At 41.4% G+C, this 19,655-nt stretch overlaps 1 protein-coding gene across 5 annotated transcripts in view; it reads left to right on the forward strand.

Annotated features, from left to right (window-relative positions):
- PPA2 (inorganic pyrophosphatase 2) overlaps nucleotides 1-19,655 on the forward strand; it is an 80,734-nt gene that overhangs the window by 49,074 nt on the left and 12,005 nt on the right. For all 5 annotated transcript variants that reach the window (XM_070609392.1, XM_070609391.1, XM_070609390.1 and 2 more), the window contains 3 exons: nucleotides 12,847-12,974; nucleotides 15,244-15,329; nucleotides 19,025-19,094. In XM_070609392.1, coding sequence (XP_070465493.1) covers nucleotides 12,847-12,974; nucleotides 15,244-15,329; nucleotides 19,025-19,094 — 284 coding nt within the window. The remainder of the gene's footprint in view (nucleotides 1-12,846; nucleotides 12,975-15,243; nucleotides 15,330-19,024; nucleotides 19,095-19,655) is intronic.

The following is a 19,655-nucleotide window of genomic DNA, read 5'->3' on the forward strand; positions in this document are numbered from 1 at the left end:
TTTGCCTCTGTTTTGGACCCTGACCTCCTCCAGCATTGGGAGGTTTTGGTTGTATTCCCACGATGTGGTGAAGTCAGGAGACCTCAATTCTAGAGTCTGCTCCTGTGTGTTCGTTATCTGACCTTGGAAAAGTCCTGTGACCTCTCGAGGGCTTAGGTTCTTCATCTCCGAAGTTTCAGGGTTGGCCCTCTCATCAGCAGATGATCCCAGGGGTTTTCCCATCTCTAAATTTGGGGTGTTGTAAGAAATATGTTTAATCTATTATTTTTAGCCTGTCTTCTTCAAAAGCAGAAAGATCTAAATTATCTTCGAAGTTAGTGCTGAAGGAAACATGGTTTAACTTAAAGGCTCGTAGCCGGGTTTCTCAGGACGTTGGCACATTTTCAAGTACTTAGGGGAGCTATTAAGTGATGGAGCGGGAACCTCAGCGGAGGTCTGTCCGACCCAAAGCCTGGGCACTGTGTTCTGTGCTTCAAGTTAAAGTTGGATTAGAAAAATATTTCCATTTCTGCTAAGCACAGGCACCCGGAATGGTTTTCATTTTATTGGTCATGTAAAATTTCTTGTGAATGGTAATGAATATTTTTGAAAAAAAATCTTCCTAGTCTTTTCAAGAGGTTTTTCTGATACATTACACGTAGGCCTCTATGTAGAAGTACTTTGGTTGGTATTACTTATTTTGAAGCATGTTAATTTCCATGGTTTTTCCTCATGCTAATGTATGTTTTTAGTACAGGTGTTGACAAGAGTAGAATTTGTGGAAAAGGAGAATGGGAGGACAGGGCAACTGAAATGAAGGCGCAGTGCGTTAGTCTGTGAGCTGTTGGCACAGGTTTGCAGAGCAGTGTGGAAAACAGGAAGATGGTTTAGAGATGCTAAGTAGGCACAAACTGTTAAAACAATTAATTCTCTGAGCCGGAGCCTCTATTTGTGACGCAGAAAATAGGGTGAGTGTTATGGAATGGAGCTGCTGTTGCTCGAGAGTGTTTGTGAGAGTCGCTGAGAACACGCGTTCTGCTCCCCAGACTGTGGAGGCCGGGTGCACGTGTTCAGTCCCGTGAGCAAAGTTCCTGGAACTGGACCGAGAGCTTCGTGCGTTTGTGTCGCTGCCTTCGGTAAAATCCCGTAGAACTGGAAACTCCTTTTTTCTGATTTTTACCCTCCTTGGTCAAAATTTCAAGCATGAGGCCATTTCCTAGTGTCTTTTTTTTTTTTAAATAATACAGTCAAGGAGAGATGGCCTTACATTTATGTTACTGGTTTTTATCTAAGAATAAAAACAACAAATCCTCAGCTGATTATATGCTTTCCTCACCTCATGTTATGCTGATAAAAACGGCATTTGATTTTTTCTCTGCATCTTCTCCTTGGGAGGGCGGGTTGTTCTCACTCTGGGGGTGTGCACGGGAAGTTAGATGTGAGGGTACGTGGTTTGACGAGGCCCCGATGCTCCCCACAGGCTCCTCCAAGTGGAGAGCCGTCCCGGTGACCTGCCCTCCTTTCCTGTGGGTGTTCTTGTCTTGGCTCTAGAACACTTGATAATGGTTTTGGTGTGTGTTCACTGAGGAGATGTTGTCGCCTAATCAAATTTGGTGATCTCCCTGGCACATACGCCTGCTGCCCATATACAAAGCCAGCATATTGGAGTTACTCTAGTCCCTTCGAGAGCTTGGGCATGGAGCCCCCATTTCCTAATTTACATAAAGGAAATAAATAATAACTAATTTACAGGTTTTGAGGCTTCACTGATGTGCTATTACATTTAAAGAAACTTTTTTGCCAGTCTAATAAATGGAAAATGGTATCTTGTCCTAATTCTGCACTTTTTCTGCTTCATGCTGGAATGGAGCATCTATTCCCATATTTATTGGCTATTTGTATCTTCCCGTCTGTGAATTGCCTATGGATATTGTTCTCCATTTTTCTATGGAATTAACTTATTCTTTTGACATAATGAGAGTTGCTTGGATATTTTGGATATTCTTTATTATTTAGGTTGCAGATATTTCCCCCTCGTCTGCGGACAATCTGCTTGGCCTTTTGACTCACAGGTACTTTTAATTGTGATGTATTCCATTTCCTCAATCACTTTTATACATGAATACAGCATTTTGATTCTTGTTTAAGGATTACTTATTTCATGGTCAGAAAGATTTTTTTAAATTTCCTTTTTATTCTTTTATATTTTAAATTTTTTTTGCAGTTGGGTCTTTAATTCATGTGGGATTTATTTTCTCTTTTCCATATTATACAATTTTCCGGTCTCCACTCAACAGAAAAATCTGTTCTCTTCCCACTGTTTTGACATGTCTCCATCATACATTGCATTCTTATTTTTACAGTGCTGTTTCTGAGTTCTGTGTGGTGTCCCTGCTCTATTCCTGTGCTAGTGCCACGTTCTTTTAATTACTGTAGCCTCATAATAACACATATATCAGACAAATTCTCCTTTTGCTCTACTTTTTCAAAGTGGTTTTGGTTTTTCTTATGCCTTTATTCCTCTGTGCAAATTTTGGAATCCAGTTGTCAAGGATTTCTGCTGTCTTTAAAATATTCAATTTTCACATCAATCAATGTGATATCGTTCTCCATTTCTTCAGGCTTTCTAGCATGTCTTTTAGTAAAATGATGTGGATTTACTAATGAAGGTCTCATTACATTTTCTGTTAGGCTTGTCTAGGTATTTAGTACTAATTTTTCCATTGTAAGTGCTTTGTACTGTGCCTGTCATGTCATAGCTGCTCGATAGTTGTCTTGAAATTGGGGAATAAATGAATGCATGCATTCATACATTGATAAAAAATGAACATTTTGAGCAAAGTCTGAAAATATCTTCAAAATAGGTACATTTTCACTTATTTTAATGGGAGAAAACATTTGTGCTTACAATTTTGGTATTTTTAACGATTGCAGCTGTCTTTTGGAGTCACTTGTACATTGCTGAAGTCATCAGTCTTTGGTGTGTGACTTCTTTCTCTCGCATAGTGCTTTGGAGATGCGTGCGTACTCTTATGTGGAATCACTGTAGTTTGTTCCCTCTTATTGCTGAATACTGTTCCATTGTGTGGATGGACCACAGCTTATCCATCCATTCACCTACTGATGGAAATTTGGGTTTCCAATTTTGAGCTAATACGAATAAGGCTGTTATGAACATTCAAATACAAGCCTTTGTGTGAACGTATATTTCATTTCTCTTAGGGAAATGCTTGGGAATAGGGTTACTGGGTCAGATGGTAATTATGTGCTTAACATCGTAAGGAACAAACTGTCTACAAGTGGCTGGACCACTTTGCATTTCTACCAGTGTTGCATGCGAGGTCCAGTTGCTCCCAGAACCTCCATCCATCCTTTGTGCTTTTGTTTCATATTGTCTTAAACAATAAATGTCCTTTAGAAAAATTAACAGTAAAATTCACACACACACGTATGTGTTCTTTTATATTTACCCACATATTTGCACTTTCATACCCTATTTCATTGCTTCTTGAAGATCTATAGTTTCTGTCTGGAGTCGTTTTTCTTCAACTTGACAACTTCAGCATCATTTGGGGTACAGGTCTGCTGGTGAGGAATTCTCCTCATTTTCCTTGATCTGAAATTGTCTTCTCCTGCCTTTGTTTTGGACGCATGGTTTCACTGGTGTAGAATTTTGAGTTGGAGGGATTTGTAAAGATCTTCCCTTTTCTTTTGGCCTCCACTGTTTCTGATGATAAGTCAACAGTCAATGTGTTGTTACCTGGTGTATAATATGTTGTTTTCTCAGACTGTTTTAGAGATTTTCTCCTTATTGTCAGATTTCAGCAGTTTTTCTGTGATAAATGCTAACGTGTCCTTTCCTTTAGATCTGTCTGGCTTAGGGTATACTGAACTTGCGAATCTGTGAGTTCATGTTGGTGCCACATTTGGGAAATTATTTGCTATTATTTTTTCACCCATTCTCTTTCACCTTTATTCTGAGACTCATACTGCACATGTTGTAGACCACTGTTTATTGTCTCACAGGTCACTGGCACTCTCTCTGTGTCTCTTCAGTCTTTCTTCCTCACTGTTCTTCAGACCAGATAATTTCTGTTGGTCTGTCTCCTACTTCCCTGATTTTCTCTGCCACATGCGCATTCTGCTATTAAACCCACGTGACTTTTCATTCAGCTACTCCCTCATCTGGTTGGTAGTTTTACAGTTTCTATTCCTCAACTGAGATTTCCACGTGTTTATGCATTGTGACCATGTTTTCCTGAAGGTCCTTGGATGTGTTCACACTAACTGCTTTAAAATCCTGGTTTGCGTGGGTCATCTCAGGACTGGTTTCTGTTGACTGCTTTTTCTCTCAATAGGAGGCTCAGCCGTACTCCAGTGTGTGCAATAACGCATGTGGCCACCCTGCTTTTACCAACAGGTGTTTTCTTTCCACACTGAGTCTGCAGAGTGCTTATCTTGTTCTGGAGTATTTTTGGTTTTCTCTTTTTATAAGTGGCTAGCTTGGCTGTGGGTTAACCTGAGGGAGTGTGTTGAAACATGAATTCAGTGCCTCATCTTTGTCAGAGTTTCTGTTTTCTGTAAAGTAAACTGCTTTGGAAAGTTGAGTGTTGTTTTTAATTGCTGATAATTTGGTTAATATACTTAAACTGAGTGAAAGTCTCATTTCAAAAATAACAGTCATTTTGGGGCTGGCCCCATAGCCTAGTGGTCAAGTTCGGCACACTCTGCTTCAGCAGCCCAGGTTTGGATCCTGGATGCAGACCTACACCACTCGTCAGCCATGCTGTGGCAGCATCCCACATACAAAATAGAGGAAGGTTGGCATGGATGTTAGCTCAGGGCTAATCTTGTCAAGCAAAGAGAGGAAGATTGGCAACAGATGTTAGCTCAGGGCAAATCTTCATCCCCCCCCACCCAAAAAAAGTAATTTTATTTATATATTCCGTCTCTGTTCCAAATGTTAAAAAAAAATGTTCATTTATATTAAACATACTAGAAATGAAAAAACTTTATAAGAACTAAAGTGTAATAATATTAGAAATAAAGTTAAATATGTCTATCATTAAATAAGATATTAATTACATATTCATTTGAGGCCTGATCATTACCATAAAAAGAGTGTGTTTATAGAAGAAGGTTGTGAACAAGTGTGCATGTGTATCTGTGTGTCTGTGTGTCCAGATGCCTTTCTTGTTTTTTTTTTTAAAGCGTTAGTTGCTAAGTAGTCTTTTTTTTTTTTCTTTTCTGCTTTATCTCCCCAAATCCCCCCGGTACATAGTTGTATATCTTAGTTGCAGGTCCTTCTAGTTGTTAGATGCCTTTCTTTTATATGTTACTTTAGTGTTTGTTGACATTGTTTATATCTATGCCTAGCTACATTGATTTTTTGGCAGAGTTATACATATTAAAAATAAAATAACAGACAATGAAAATATATTTAGTAATTTTTTAAATCATTAATTTATGTTTATTTATTTGTTTATTTTTGAGAGATAATAGTATGTAAGGCTATAGGTTTGTGTCTGAGTGCAACTTTGGCTGCGTCCTATGGACAAGGTTTTAGGGAATTGGAGGGATGATAATATTTGTTAAGAATTATCCTTTATTTTTTATTAGATGATTTTCATATCTTATCTTATTTAATCCTACAGCAGCCTTGGTTTCTTTTTCTCTGTTTAGTGTAAGAAGAAACAGGCAAAGTCATGTTTTCCCCGGATAACGTAGCATGTGAGCACCAGGCTGGCGTTTGGATTTAGTGCTGCTCGATTCCGAACGGGAGGCTGCTCCTGGCTCACCTCATTCTTCTTACAGACTTTCCGAGTCTTCTTATGGCCCTGATTTTCTGCATGTTCTTAGTTAGAGTTTCTATTTTCTTTTGGACCAAAAAGTTATTTATTAAGAGTGTACTTTCTTTTTTGTTTGTTTTTCTTGTCCAATTTTTAATTATATAAAAGTTGAGAGGACTGGATGTGGCTCTTTTTTGGTTGGCAAGAGAGTTATTTAAAATTTTTTATTGCTCATCTTTGGATTTACTGTAGTTTGCTTACTGAATGTGTTGTCATAATTTTCTCATGCTTCACATTTCATAATTTTTCTGTTTTTAGTATGTAATCATTTTTAAAGTTCACGAGTGCTTTCATATGTCTCTCGATTAAAAATATCTCATCCTTTTGGGGCCAGCCCGGTGGCTTAGTGGTTACATTTGCTCCGCTTCAGTGTACCAGGGTTCATAGATTTGGATCCCAGGCGTGGACTACACACCACTTGTCAAGCCATGCTGAGGCGGCATCCCACATAAAACAGAGGAAGACTGGATGTTAGCTCAGCGACAGCCTTCCTCAAAGACAAAGAAGAGGATTGGCAACAGATGTTAGCTCAGGGCCAATCTTCCTCATGAAAAGAAAAACTCATCCTTTAGATATTTCTCTCTCATATTGTCCATCAGCTGTATGTATAAAATGAACTGTATCAACTTGATTTTTCACCTCATTTACATGATTACTATTTGCTTATTTGGCAAAAATATAGTATTGTGTTAAGTATGTTTAGTTTAATTCTGAAATCTGGGTAAAATTGAAGTCTTGGCAAACACCTGTGACTAGAAACTCCCCTAATGTGAGAGAGCATATCTTAGGTAAAAAGGACAGAAAGAAATTTTCAATTCAAAAGCCAACTTTTATTTTTGCTTATTAGATCACAATTTGTGTCACTCTGTTAGGTTTTAGAAACAAGTGAATTGGTTTATACTGGAAAGAAACTTGATTACATGAAAGGTATATCATATCCCTGATAAAGGGAAAAGATAAATCATAAAAATGGCTTTGTTTTTTTTTGCTGAGGAAGGTTTGCCCTGAGCTAACATCTGTGAGTTTTCCTCTATTTTGTATGTGGGATGCCACCACAGCATGCCTGCTGATGAGTGGGATCTGAATCTGGGCCACCGAAGCAGAGTGCACCGAACTTAACCACTAGGCCACAGGCCGGCCAAGAGATTGCTTTTAAAAAGTGGAAAGTGTTAGGATCCTGTCGTGTCTACAGAGATAGAGTGGTAGGTTTTGACTGAGATAGCTTAGATTAATTTCTTTGCTTTTATAAATTCCTAAGTCAAAATTAGTTAAGAAAAGCTGAATTAAATGGAGAGCTCTTTGACTTGGAAAAACCAAATTGAACTTCAAAGTTTGTTGTTGTATCGCATCCTTATTTTCTGTTTTGCTTTTCAGCGAGCATGTGAGAAAGGAAGTTATAAAGTTTCCAGGGGATTTATATAGAACTGTGGTTATTTGTGTCATGTGCCCTTAGCTTTAGTGTGAGGATTCTGGCCCGAGATGCCACGTGAGTGTTGTTGGTTGAACTTTCAGACTTGGAAGCAGCTGGGTGCAGAGGAGCTCTGGCCGCACGCCGCGTGTCAGTGGTCGTGACACCTGCTCTGAGGCTTTTGGAGAAACCAGGTGATGGGTGTTTGGGGGACTGCATTTAGCTGTACGGTAGTTCCATTGTCACTTGATGTACAGACCAGTCCTTTTCAGCTCCTTGATCCTTTGTTATGTAAGTCTGATCTTTACTGCTTTTTGTTGTTCTTAAGTTTTTCATTTATTGTTAATACCTCTCAGTTCTCCTTCTGAAAATACCCAGAACTGACCATTTGTTGTGCCTGCAAACCATTGTGTTCCTCCCGGCGCTCGCTGAGCTTCACCCGCGTGGACACTGAGTGCCCCTCGCTGGGGGTCCACCCCCGCTCCTCCCCTCGCAGTCTCTTCCCCACACAGTGCAGAGCGCGCCTCCTAGGCTCTTCGTGGCTGCTCTCAAGGTGCAGGCAGAGTCCTCATGAGGCCCTTGACCCAGAGCCTGGCCTGGGGCTGTTGCTCTGACCTCACCTGCTGCCTCTCTCTCCACTCTGCGCTAACCACAGGGCTTTCTCGCTGTCCTCCTTGGACGTCATGAGCACGCTTGTGCCCCAGGATGTTGGCACACACCTCCCAGGTCTTCCTCCGAGAAATCCTCCCCTTCTAGATGTTTGAGTTGCTCCCACACTTTGTCCAAGAATTTAGGAAAATACCTTTTGTCAGAGGCCGGCCTTGACCTCGAATATCTAAAATCGTCTTCCTGCTGACTGGCAGAGCACGTGCATGATCATGGATTTTTATGTCTTTTCCTCGTCTCTGTTTCCCTACCCAGGCCTAATTTGACAGCAGATATTTTTATCAACCTGTTTTATTGAATTATTTCAAAACATTCAAATTAATTTTATAGAAACAAAATCCCTCTTTTGTACTGATGAAGTCACTGCCATATGTAATATTTCATTAAATCTCGTAATTATAACAACAGGTACAATTGACATAAACGCTTTGAGGATAAACACACCTGATGCTTGCTGAAGCTGAGATTTGCCTGTGGAACGAAGGGTGGGCCTCCTTCTGGAGCAGTTGGCCAGACTCGGTGCGCAGACTGCTGTGGACGTCTGTCAGAATGGCTTACGCGCGCCGAGGGTCTTTGTTAACCGTCCAGGAGCTGGTCAAGTAGATCTCGATTAAGAGTTTGACTTATAATTAAAAACAGAAACTGAAATAAATTTAGCTTGATTACTACATAAAAGAGCTCTTCTAGATTATTCTAACTTTTATTGTTGGGTTAGTTCATCTTGACAATAACTTATGTAATTATCAAAATAGAAACTTTCATATAAAATTAATTCCAAGACTGGGGATAAATGACTACTAGAGAGTTGCTGCTTTTCTTAAATAATGTATATTGTAAAAAATACATGTAATGTAAAAATTCTGGAAATGGATAATAGTGATGGTTGCACAACATTATGGAGGTACAAATGCCATTGAATGATATACTTAAAAATGATAAATTTTATGTTATGTGTATTTTACCACAATAAAAGAAAACTAAGATAAAAATATACGTATATTCTTTTAATATAACAATATTACTGCACAGCATAGAAGAAAAAGCGAAGATTTTTAAAAGCTACATTAGAATTCCTTTTTTTTTAATGCTTTTTTTTGTGAGGAAGATTGGCCCTGAGCTTACATCTGTTGCCAATCTTCCTCGTTTTTGTCTTTTTCTCCCCAAAGTCCCAGTGCATCGTTATATATTCTAGTTGTGAGTGCCTCTGATTGTGCTATGTGGGACACTGCCTCACTGTGGCCTGATGAGCGGTGCCATGTCCGCGCCCAGGATCCAAACTGGCAAAACCCTGGGCCGCGGAAGCGGAGCACATGAACTTAACCACTCGGCCATGGGGCCGGCTGCCTGAAGGCATTTATTTACATAATACTATTTCTACCATGAATGAGTTGGATAAATTTTGGTAAATCTGTTATGTTTTCTTAACTGTAGTTTTCTTATGTTTAATATGAATGTGCTTATTCTTCTCAACTCTGAGGAGTTTTATGAGGAACAAATGAGGTTATTTATATAAAATTCTTTTATAAACTGCAAATCAGTCTGAGATTTTAGGTGGAATTTTTCATGCGTTCAGAAGAGTGACTCATTGAACTGACTACTGGACATGAGATTCTGGCTCAAGGCATTTGCTGTGGAGGTTTTACAAATGTCTAAATTGCTTATTTGAAATGTTTTGTTTTTGGTGGAAATGCAGCTGTTTTTCCCCCACGATATAATTAATTGAGAATGGAAAAGTTTAGCTTGTATTTAGAGAGTTACGCTGCTTATTAGCATTCTTAGATTTTCAGGTTTTTATTGCTGATGTCTCTGCTTAACAGGCCCCTTCAAAACTTAAGAGAAAGAGCTGAGATAGGTGTTGAGTAGTGTGGCTTTTCCTTTCTTATTTAAAGTCAGTAAGTTAAAAAGCGATTACCAGAAGGTGTATGCAGTGGGACAGAGTGTGTAGACGGGATAAGGGACAGTGATGAAGGCATCAGTCAGGTGTGAGTAATGGGAGATAAAAACAACGACAATCAATCACGTAGAGACAGAGGTTGGATTGGTGGCTACCAGAGGGGGAGAGGGGACAGAGGAGGGGAAGGGATGATGGCACCTGTGTGGTGATGGGGTGCAATTAGTCTTTGGGCGGTGAACATGACGTAGTCCACACAGGAATAGAAATATAACGATGTACACCTGAAATTTACATAATGTTATAAACCTATGTTACTGCAATAAAAAAACAAATAAAATAAAACCCAGATACTTCGCAGAGGTGGCAACAAGAGGCCAAAGAAGTTGTTTGACTGTGAAAGTCAGAAAAAGCGTGGAAGAGACAAGATTTGAAACCAGGACCTTCTCAGTCCAGGTTAGGTTGTGCAGTCTCTTAGTTTCCTTCTCTTTAAGTGAGCTGATGTTAGTATCTACTCCATGGATGCTCTCAAGGAGTCTGAAGGACTGATGATAGTCAGTGAATGCACACAAAGCCCTTATTAACAGTGTCTGCCCCTTAATCAATGCTAAATAAGTAGAAGCTGTTTACTTATTTATTTTATTATTATAGTCCTGAGTCCATGAGTGCATTCACCTAATGTGCTGAAATCTCATCTTTATTTATTTTTAACTTTGCTAGTAAACCACTCAATGTGTTAGTGGTGGTTACTAGAAGTAAGAATGCCTCATAACAGTTAGAATTTCCTGGGCTATTCAGTAATTTTTTTAAGAGCGTGACTAACGTGCAGTGCTTTGCAAGCACTCAATCTCCTATTGGGCACACTTAGATTTTGAGAATTTCACAACTTGATCAAAAAAGCTCTATCACAGATGGAACATCGGTTTTGCCTTGAATTGGTGATGGAATATATGCTGTTTTTGCTTTTCATTGCAAATTAGTGAGTTTAATTTCCTCATTAGCAATTTAGTTTATTGTGTTTAGTTGTCCTTAGAGAGTAATGCAAATTTGTGAAACATTCTTACAGCACTCTTTAACTCGACTTTAGAGTTTGTATGAACTGCGGTTTAAATGTATTATTATTTATACCCATTTCTAAAGCAGATGCCTGTAATTACTACAAAAAAATAATGATGTTTAAGAAGATTTAAAAAAGAAGATTGTTTATTTTGACACTGGTTAAAATGTGTTTCTGGTTGCTCACCTCTAGGACTGAAAGATTTTTTTTTCCTCTGAATAAGAAAACAGTGAGTTGGAGGAACTCAATTGATGGAGGTTTTCCTTTTTTTTTTTTTTTTTGCAAAAACAGTGAAAGGATATAGAAAAATGATCAGTAGAAAGCTTACCTTGGAAAGAAGCTCTTTTAATAAGATAAGCAGAAAAAATAATAAGAATTTGAAGGGGAAACGACATGTGTCAGGTGCATATTGTTGAGTGTTCTGTCTGGGGCGTGACAGAACTCCAGGCCTGGATGCAGTGTATAATCCTAAAAGGATGTGGTCTTGATCTTCAGAATTCCCTGTCTTCAGCCTCCCCCACCGCCTGCCCATGTGCTGACTGTGCCGATGGAGCAGGCAGAGCCTGTGTTCAGTGTGAAGCAATTCTTCTTTCTTTAGTTAGTTGTGACGTTTGTGCTATTTCCTCCAGAATTACTTCAGATAGATGTGTGGCCCATTGACATATTGTAAATTTTTGAATCTCTGTTCCTCTGGGCAGTGTACTCAATGCTGTGGGCCGCCGTCGCTGCCTTGCCATGCTCCTTGTCCTCTGACACATCTGGCCTTTCGCTAAAGCCTTCCATGTCAGGCAGCAGGGTAGTCCTCTCTGTGTAACCCGCGCCTGCAGAATGCGTCCCCCTTCCTACGTGCCTGCTAAGGGCTCCCGCCAGGGTGGAGGAGCAGGTCTGAAACCAGGTGATGCTGAGTTATCCCCGTGCCGTCTCCTGCATGGTGCCGTCTCCTGTGCTCAGTCGTGACTTCTTGACCTTTCAAGCCCTGAGGAGTCGTTTGCCCTCATGGCCTGTACAGAGAGGACTGTGCGTTTCCCGTAAGCACGGCCTGGTGGAGAGCTACGCCTTCTGCTTTTATCTCGTTATTCCTCATACTTGTTGAATTGATGTTTATTGGAAAGGATATGTTCCTTGGGACTTCTTTTGGGGAGGGATCTATTATTATTCATACAGTAATATTTCCAGCTATATTTGAGTAAATGTCCTCCAAATGTAGTGGTTAAGCTGTTTATGTGGTAATAGAACTTAAAAATAAGCCCTGTAAATCATTACAGGATTTGAAATGGAAAACTCTGGGCCCTCTCCAGGATCACCCTGTTTAAGGGTGCCCTGTCCACCGTCTCTGTCTTTCTTACCCTGCTTTGTTTTTCTTCTTCGGACCTTTTGCCACTTAACACGTTGTGGGTTTCCTTATTTGCCTGTGTCTTCCCGCTGCCAGAGCCTTGGGAACGGGGAGTGGTTCCTGTTCACTGTTCCGTTTCCTGCTTAGAACGTGCTGGCACACGGTGAGGAGCTTACTGGATATCGGCGTGTGAGTGCGGCGCCCTCTGGGCCAGCATTGGGGTGCTCCTTCCACTCCCTTCAGCCCTCCTTAGCTTAGTAGCTCAAAAACACAGATCCTGCTGCTGTCACCTCCCCGCTCACCCTCCCTGCCTGCGGAGCGATGTCCCACCTGCTCTTCTCTCTGGGTCGCAGTGTGCTGTCTGTTTCCTTTCGTTAGGCCTCTGAGCTCTTGAGAAGGACTCTGTCGTCCCATCGGCTTGTGCCCTGAAGCTAACCAGTGTCTGAGGGTGCTCAGAAGTGTTCCTAGAGGGGAGGAGTAACGCTCCTCATGGGAAATGGCACAAGTCCGGAGGGGGCGCGGCGTCTGCTGGTGGCTGAGTGGCTGTCCTCGGCGAAGCCAGGCAAGACCCCGTGTTCTCTGACTCCCGCAGTCCAGCGTCTACACTCATAGGAATGAAATTTGACTTTTGAACAAAAACTCTTTTTGTGTCTTCACTTACAGATATTGACGATGTTAAGAAGTACAAACCAGGTTACTTGGAAGCTACGCTTAATTGGTTTCGATTTTATAAGGTGCCAGAAGGAAAACCAGAAAACCGCTTTGCTTTCAATGGAGAATTCAAAGACAAGGTGAAGATAATAATCTTTATTTTCAAAATGCACGTCACGATACTGTTCTACACTTCTTTCACTTTGCGGGATTTCCTATGTGAATATTTGTATATAACAGGATAACAGAAGTGCTTTTTACTGACTTTCATATTTAAGGACATTCTTTTATCATTTTTATTTAAAGAAATTTTTTTCAGGAGATCTAAGTGAATCAGTAAGGCTGATAATTATCTGTCTCCATCTATGTATCTATCTATACCGCCTTCATTTTAGAAAGTGAAGGGTTTTCATGGTCAGTCTGTTGGTGTGGAGAAGAGCCTTCCCTTTGCAGTTCTGGAAGGTCACAGGGGAAGGTCCCTCCCCACGAATGTCAGTCCAGGGGCAGCCCCGCTCCCCCTCAGTGTTCCTGCCACTGTGGCTGAATGAGGCTGCCGCACAATCAGGAAAGCACCTGAATTATCTGTCTTAGGATTTTTCTATTAGAAAACCAGTTACCGTGAAGTGTCTCTGATATGACGCGAGTGGAGAAAATAGGCCAAAGAGTTGAAGTCTAAAACGGAATATTTTTTAAGTTATTAGCACTGTATAAATTACACATTATAAACCAACATTTTAGTGGGTACTATTAAGGAAAGTCTGCTTTGTAAGTAAAGAAGCCATGTTAATGAAAACTTAGCAGTTGCAGTATTTTGCTACACCAGAGTTTGTTGCTAGACTCAGTATTTTTTTAAAGGCACATTAAAAGAACCCTTAAGATCTTGAGGGCCTTGTCTAGGATTTACTAAATATAAATATAAAACTACTATTTTCAATTGGATTCTCTTACATTAAAATGTTGAAAATTTATAAAATAGTTTTGTATCTTTTTCCTCTAAAAAATATGTTGTATTTTATGTTTGAGATAAGATAAATTTCAAACTGATATAGTACTTTTGCGGCCCCTATTGCCTCAGGGTAAGACTGCCAAGTGATAAATTTACAGAATAGTGAGGTGGTTTGGGATTTTTTGTTTGTTTGTCTATTTGATTTTGAACAACATTAATTCTTTTCTGAATGAAAACTAGTTCATTTATACAAGCTTGTTTCAGAAAATACTCATTTCATGCATTGCTTTTTACCACTGCTGTTTAAAATCCATGCTTAACTCAGAAAGATTAAATTGTGTCTCTTCAACATGGTTGAAAAGGGCTCCCGTGCTGTAATCTAGATTTTTCCTACCAACTCCTTTATGCAAGTATTGGAATTGATTCTAAATAATTCTAAATAATTGCAATTATCTAAATAATTTGGTTAAAAATCTCTCCGTGTATTATCCAGACGGTAAATTGGCTTTTTTTGGTCCCATATATTGAGTGAGACTCCTCATCATTAAGTCATTCTCCTGGTATCTCAGGCGACAGCAGACCTGAGAGAACTTTCTCTCTTCAGAACTGAATTTCCCATTATTATTACAGCTCGAGTCCCAAGGTTCTTTATTTTCTTCATTTCTTATCATGATATATTTAGTTATCGTTGACAGAGAAAGGAGCTAGTATGAATTAGTTAGTACATAAGGACTCTACTTAAGGAAAATTAGCAGCATTTGGGGGAAAAATCTAAAGAATTTTCTGCTTTGGAATAATGAACCAAATTTTCCTTAGATGGTCTTGCTAGATGCATATCTGGCAAGAGGTGTATCTGTTGTTGATTTTGCATTTCTAGACGCCGTATGAATTCATACAAAGAAAAAACTGGCAAGTGTTAGGAGGCTGACTGCCTCAGACAGTGGGCAGTCCGAAGTGGTCGAGGATGAAGGGCACAGGTGTGCACTTCCTCACGAGCCGGGCGCTGGGCCACGCACCTTACCTACAGCATCTTATTTATTCTTTCAGCGAGTCTGATTTGCATCAGGGGTGGCAGGTGGCTTTCTGTAAAGGACCAGGTGGGAAATATGTTAGACTTTGTAGGCCACGTGGTCTCCGCCACAGCCACTCAGCGCTTTGTCGTAGCGCTAAAGCCGTCACAGGCCGTGCACCAATGTGTGGGCACAACTGTGCTCATAAACCTTCACCTGCAGAACAGGCGGCAGGCTGGATGTGGCCCCCCGCACTCGTTTGCCAGCCCCTGACAAAGTTCCACTTTATAGATGAAGAAGTTAAGCCCTGGTGAGACGGGGTGACTTGCTCAGAGCTGGACCTCTCAGGTCTGCCTGCGCCCGGAGCTCGTGTCCCTGCTGTCTCTGTCGCGGCGAGGACAGCTCCACGTTGGTCTGACGCTGTGACGCTGTGTCTGTTTTTGTTTGGACTAGGCGTTTGCTCTTGGAGTTATTAAGTCTACTCATGAGTGTTGGAGAGCGTTGCTCATGAAGAAGTGTGATGGAGGGGCTATCAACTGGTAAGAATCTGTCTTTTCTATGTAATGTTATTATTAATGGTACTAAGTAGCCATATATTACTACTCAGATCTTATTCTTTTAAAAGAGAATTGTGGTTTTTTTCATTTAAACACTGCTCACGGGGCCCCTGTTGTGAGGGCACTGCTGAGTGCTGGGCACTGAAACCAGGGGCTGGCGTGGTCCCTGTCCCCAAGGCACTTGTAGTTTAGTGGTTTTTCAATGTGAAACCAACGGTTATCTTATTTACGTGGTAACTGCCCATCGTTTCTTGATGAAAACAGTGAAAGTCCTTTTACCCAACATGATGTGGGTCACTGGCTGGCTGACTAAGGGCAGTCAGACAAGAGTCATGTGTATAACTCAGTCTGTTTTACTTTAAACATTTAAATGTACTTATCCACCAGTCTTGGATATAGAGCTAAGACCTTCTCTATGTAGATAGATCCCACATAGATTCTATATATTCTAACATCATATATAGTAGAAAATAAAGGTCAGATCCTGTAATCCTTAAAGTCTTTACACTTAAAAACCCTTAGAGATTTTTAGGTTTTTTTTCCTAGCGTTTTACAGTTGTCTTACCACACCTTGTTTGACACCAGGTTTTTATAGCAATTCATCTTTACTGAGGCTTCTTAGAGCCTCAGCGGTGTCTCCAGGCGCTGTAGTTCAGAGCCACTAAGTGTTCCCAGGGCAGCTCTCTGTCTACACTCCTGCATCTGTGAGCACAGCTGCTGCTTAAATTAGGAGATTGTGGCACAGAGACAGCTGCCTGGGTGAGCCCGACTGGGGGCAGAAGCGCACACGGTGGAGAGCGCTGTGCCGCCCCTTCTGGGCTCAGGGAGCCGGGAACCACGTGCTTTGTCAGCCGGATGCAGGTCTGCCCGGGTCCTGTGCCAACCCGGGGTTCCCGCTGCCAATGCAGCAAACAGCGCCCCTGCCCTTTGGTGCATAAGGTCTGGGAGGCAAGAGGGACGTTCAAGACATGGCTAGAGTGGAGTCACCAGGGGTGAAGGATCAGTTGGTCTCAAGGAACATCTCATCTGAGCCACCGAGAGGCTCATCTTGGTCACAACGCAAGCGCGTGAGTATCCTAGCTCCAGAGTCTCTCTTGGAGCCAGAGTAACACCGTCAACCCTTCACCTCCTCCTCCTTTTTTTCTTACCTCTTACGCTGCAGACCACTCTCTCTTTTTCAGCATAGTCTTAAAATTTAGGTAAGTGTTTCTCATTTAAATAGTACAATTTATTAACAACAAAACTGGGTATGATTGAATGTCTTCCAGCGCTGACTGTCCTGTAGCTGTAGACTGAGCTGCTCCTTATGTTAATGGGGTGAGCTCCTCTAAAGAGACGGGGCTCTGCTTGTCTAGGGGAGAATGGCTTCTGTGTGCTGCCGTCTCCCTCCTACGGGTGCTCTCGGAGAAGCTCTGCAGCCCTGCTGGGCTCGCGCTCTCCGGGTTCCTCAGCTGCATGGCTGGAGACCATCTCTGGTTCGTCTTCCTCTGGCTGGTGTCGGTCCTCCTGTGCTGGGTCTGGTTGTGTTTACTCTGAGCGAAGAGTTACTTCTAGCTCTGGGGTCATTGTGCTGTCACCCACCGGGGGCGATTACGCTGACAGTGTGCCGACGCTCATTGAACTCTGCTGGCTCTCAGGTGCCACGTGTTTTATGTGTGTTACCTAATCACTGCTCGTGAGAACCCTGTAGGTATGTGTCATCATTGCCTCCATTTCAAACCGTGGAAACTGAGACCACACTGGGAAGAAGTGACCTGAGCCGGGACGTAAGCCAGATTCTAACCCTGCTCTCTGCACAGCCGTATTCTACCTCCACATTTTCAAAGAATACAACAAAATAAGATTTTTTAGCTTCAAAATTTTCAGGATATAAATTTCTGGATATAAAATGCTAATGTAAGAGCCTATTGAAGAAACAGTAACGGGGGCCTTGTAATCACCCATCTTTAATTGGTATATCATGCAAGACTCTCCAAGTCCCTTTGGAAACAGCTTTCCTTTAGAAATAGGTTATCGGATTTGACAGATTGAAAATACAGGACACACAGTTAAATCTAAATTTCAGAGCAATGCATCTTTTTAGTAAGTATGTCTGATGCACTATTTGGGACAGACTTATACTAAAAAATAGTTTGAAGTTTATCTGAAACTCGAATTTAATCCATGTGCTGGAGGTCGTCTGCAACACCGCTGCAGAAGCTCCCCGGCCTCTTACCATCGTTTCCCAGAATTTCCAAGGAATGTGTTACTTGGTTTAATTATAATGTTAAAAACGTGGTACACAGCATATCTAGTATACGCCGTGTTCTCTTCAGAGGACCAGCACTGAAGGCTGCGCAGCGTCTAATTTTTTACCTTGTTCTTTTTAAGTTTAGTTTTGACTTTCTTTAGGGAAACATCTGACTTAGAAGGCCTTACGCGGGGCTGGCTCCGTGGCCAAGTGGTTAAGTTCACGGATCCTGGGCGCGGACATGGCACCACTCATCAGGCCACATTGAGGTGGCATCCCACCTCCCACAACTAGAAGGACCTGCAACCAAGATATACAACTATGTACTGCAGGGTGGTGTGGGGAGATAAAGCAGAAAAAAAAAAAAGGGCCTTACGTTTTTTCAATTTTCAGCTTACTTAACATGGGCTGTGGAGAAGAGGATACAAAATAGTTTAGTCTTCCGGATGATAATGCCAACTTTCATCAAATTCTATTCATGCCAAGAATGAAAATAAATCCCACATTTTGAGTCTGGATAGAAAGCAAAATGACACGTAGTGTAATTGCCGTGTAGCTAAAGTCTGATGACAGAGAGATGTAGTTAAAAAGATAAATAGGCAAATAGACCTTTTTATTGTGTTTATCCCCACATATTTTACAAAGCCATTGGGCAAATAAATTTGGTGACACATCCCTTAGATCCGCTTGGGGGTGCGTCTTGAGAGTCGTCTGTCATTTATCCCCCTTAGAGTCTGCTCGTCACTGTTTTCTTCTGTTTAAAAAAATTAATTTGGCTTTAGCTCCCTTCTCTCCTACCTTGTTCTGTATCTATTTTAATCTGCTGATGAAATTTCTAGATATCAGACTTAACACGTTTGAGAGGAGTGCAGCCTGTGCGTCCTCCAGGAGGAGGACGTGATGTGCGTTCCCCGTGGTGTGGGAAAGCTCTCACTTCACAGAGCCTTTCCTGGCCCTGGAAGGAGCTGGGCTGTGCCTTGCTGAGCCTCCACCTCGTAGGAAAACCGGGTTCCCTATTCGTATGGTTTCCGCTCAGCACTCAGCTTAATCTCCCATGCGTGTCTGAGATTCCACCGCATGGCTCAGTCGCCAGCTAAAAGGTCTCTCACCTCACTTGGGGGCACGGCTTCCAGTGGCCGTCATCCTGGGGGCAAGTGTGGCTTCCCTTTTCATCAGGAAGGTGAAGCGCGGTTGTGGTCCAGCCTCGTGTCTACCCTGGGAGGCTGTCTAGAGCTGTGAGCTCTCGTTTAATCTGGAGAGGACAGCGCTGCGAGTGCTTACCTTTGTAGCTTGGCCTGGACGAGTGTTGCTTGTCCTGACGCGTGTCCCTCCAGGCCCTTTTCATTGGCCGGAATTGTACTGTCACTGCAGGGTTGGACCTGACTTCCTTTTGGTAATTGCTCTTTTTTTATCCTATTTAATAATAATCTTTTCCTTTCCTCTCCAGCACGAACGTGCAGCTCTGTGACAGCCCTTTCCGCTGCACCCAAGAGGAGGCAAGGTCGTTAGTGGAATCGGTAAGGATGCCTGAGGCCTCCATGGTCTTATAATGTCCTGGGGAGTCCACCAGAAACCCTGAAAAGCCCAGCAGCGAAGTGCATTGAGTCTTTTGAGAAGCATAAAGTTCAAAAATAACATTAAAATCTATATTTTTAAATTCAGGGAATTTAAATTAAAACCTTTCAGTTGAATTTTAAAATTCTATTTTCTAAAGTACATTAACCATTCAACTAATTTCATATGATGCTGTTTTTCTTAACATCACCAATTTATTGTCGTTTATATACATTTGCTCACTTCTGTGCTGTCCTGTTCCATGAGTTATTCACCAAGTGTCTAAATTGCGTCTGGCTGTTGGTGCAGATGCATTTTGGCTCAAGGAAAATGAAATAAGTAAGACTCTTTCCCTTTTTTTTCCCATTTAGTTTGGCTGTCTCACAGGCTTTCCTTCTTCTAATAAGAAGATATCCTTGGAATTTTACATGTCTTAGTGATCATGCTGCCTGGAAGCAACTGAATTCATTAGTAAATTAATACTTTTAAAATACGCAAAGAGAAGAAATGAACTAAACCTTTGA

This window comes from Equus przewalskii, chromosome 2 (genome assembly GCF_037783145.1).
Source record: "Equus przewalskii isolate Varuska chromosome 2, EquPr2, whole genome shotgun sequence".
Classification (NCBI taxonomy): domain Eukaryota; kingdom Metazoa; phylum Chordata; class Mammalia; order Perissodactyla; family Equidae; genus Equus; species Equus przewalskii.